The 1,892-nt window shown below is 32.3% G+C and overlaps 1 protein-coding gene across 1 annotated transcript; it reads right to left on the bottom strand.

The window, feature by feature from the left end:
* Positions 1-296: 296 nt before the first annotated feature.
* On the bottom strand, positions 297-1,715 carry LOC136235915 (probable calcium-binding protein CML29). Its single transcript, XM_066026000.1, has 2 exons — positions 1,579-1,715; positions 297-778 (listed from the first exon to the last, which is right to left on the bottom strand). The coding sequence occupies exons 1-2, from the start codon at positions 1,691-1,693 to the stop codon at positions 408-410; spliced, it is 486 nt and encodes a 161-aa protein (XP_065882072.1). The 5' UTR covers positions 1,694-1,715; the 3' UTR covers positions 297-407.
* Positions 1,716-1,892: the final 177 nt, after the last annotated feature.

Here is a 1,892-nt window from a genome sequence, read left to right as displayed (position 1 = left end):
ACTCTCAATCCATAAATTAGTATAGTCAAGATCAAAACCTTTTTTAATAGCAAAAACCACAACCTTTAACTTCAACCGAAGCAGAAATTGATCGGTTCTAATCGAACAGATCGATTTGAATTGGTTCTTAAAATTACGATATAGATATTAGTTGTTAACATAAGGTAAGTTTGTGAGAGCTGTGACTAAACCTCGATTCACATTAAATACATCTCCAAGAAGAGATGATGCGTTTTAATTACATTCTGAATAAGATTATCTAACTGTGAATAACATAATTTAAAGAGACAATCCGATTTACACAATTATTTTTCTTACATTTATATCATATAAAACATATTGATAACATGATACAGTTTTAATTTTTTTTATACGATAACCGAAATTGTCACTTGTAACTACAAGTTTCACACAAGAGAGTTAACTATAAGTTTAAAGTCTTGAAAGCTAACAACACCATCTCCATCTCCATCCATAGAAGCAAGAATGTCTTGGCAATCTTCAAAAGACAGCTGAAATTCACCATTCCCTGTCACTTGATATAGCTCCTCCGCCGTGACAGCTTCATCGACGGCGCCGTCAACATTAAAAGCATCAAAAGCAGTTTTAAGAAAGTTAGTCAAACCACAAAGTTCCATGTCTTTAGTGTTCATGTCCAAAAACTCTTGTGTGCTTAAAAGACCATCCTTGTTCTTGTCCCCTTGCTGCATCATTTCCCTCACATCTTCTTCACTCGCTCTGTAACCCAGTGAACCCAAAATTCCACCCAGCTCCGCACCTGTAGTTCGGAGTATCAATCCAGGTTTTCGCATTTCAGAGATTATAATAAAAGCTATTCTTGAACTTTAACTATCAGTTTAGGCTAACGAGAACCATTCTTTTTTACTTTATTCTAATAATAATAACGTCCAGTAATGATATATTTGCTTTAATTTTATAAAAAGTTTAAAATTTAGGCGGTGTTTGGTTGCTCATTTCCATGTTCCTACACGGCCGGTCCAGTGCTGGAGGGGGCCCTACTTTTTTTCAGTGTTATATGTATGTATGAAAGTTAATTTTTTTCTAATAAAGATAGCGAAAAATCATAAAGGATGGTCTAATTCTTTTTAAAAACTCATTGATAAAAAAATTAAAATGGTTTCCCAACCTTTATACTTTAATTGGTAAATTTTATATTAAAAGGGTCCTTATTGGTTTATATGGCTACGACCCTTAAATTGTCAAGACTGGCCATGTGCTCTTATTTGCCTTTTCACTTCGAAATGGAGAGTTTTTTTTTGTTTTGATTAGTGACATTCTTTTTGCTTTTTAGACCAGCTTTTTACAAAAACAGAGAATTCTTGCATTTTAGAAAAACAGAATTTTCCAACAGCAAACAGTACGATAAACAAACAGACCCTTAGAGTCCGTTTGTTTCAGCTGTTCCTGTTTATTGTTGTTTTTACGTAGTAGATATTAATTGTTTTTTCTATAAAAAGCAGTTGTTTTGAGAATTTTATCAAATAATTATCTCCTATTTAATATTGAAAAGTAAAAGACAGTTTCGAAAAATAGAAACAAACGAAAACGAATACTTACAGGTAATGAAGCCATCATAGTTGGAATCGAAGGCTCTAAAGGCTTCAAGAAGGCTCATAACATGGCTTAATGTCTCAATTTCTGCCGAGATGGATTCAGCTTGAGCCATTGCCATTGGGTTTGTTTATAATCAATCTATGTATATTTTGCTCAAATCCACCCTATAAATAATAGAAGAATTTATTAAGAAATGCTAGATTCGATTATACTAATTTTAAGGTATATTCTTATCTTTGAAGATATTGTTATTATTTCTTCTTTATGCTCAATAATGTATGGAATAGAATATATCCAAGTGATGTCTTATCTCTCAT

The sequence above is a fragment of the Euphorbia lathyris genome, chromosome 7 (genome assembly GCF_963576675.1).
Source record: "Euphorbia lathyris chromosome 7, ddEupLath1.1, whole genome shotgun sequence".
Taxonomy (NCBI): domain Eukaryota; kingdom Viridiplantae; phylum Streptophyta; class Magnoliopsida; order Malpighiales; family Euphorbiaceae; genus Euphorbia; species Euphorbia lathyris.
The sequence above is the reverse complement of the archived record's forward strand: the minus strand, read 5'-3'. Positions and strand labels throughout refer to the sequence as shown.

Coding starts and splice junctions, on each gene's coding strand:
- LOC136235915 (XM_066026000.1), bottom strand. CDS start 1,693: ATGGCAATGGCTCAAGCTGAATCCATCTCGGCAGAAATTGAGACATTA. Junction 779..1,578: donor CTATGATGGCTTCATTACCT/GTAAGTATTCGT, acceptor TCCGAACTACAG/GTGCGGAGCTGGGTGGAATT.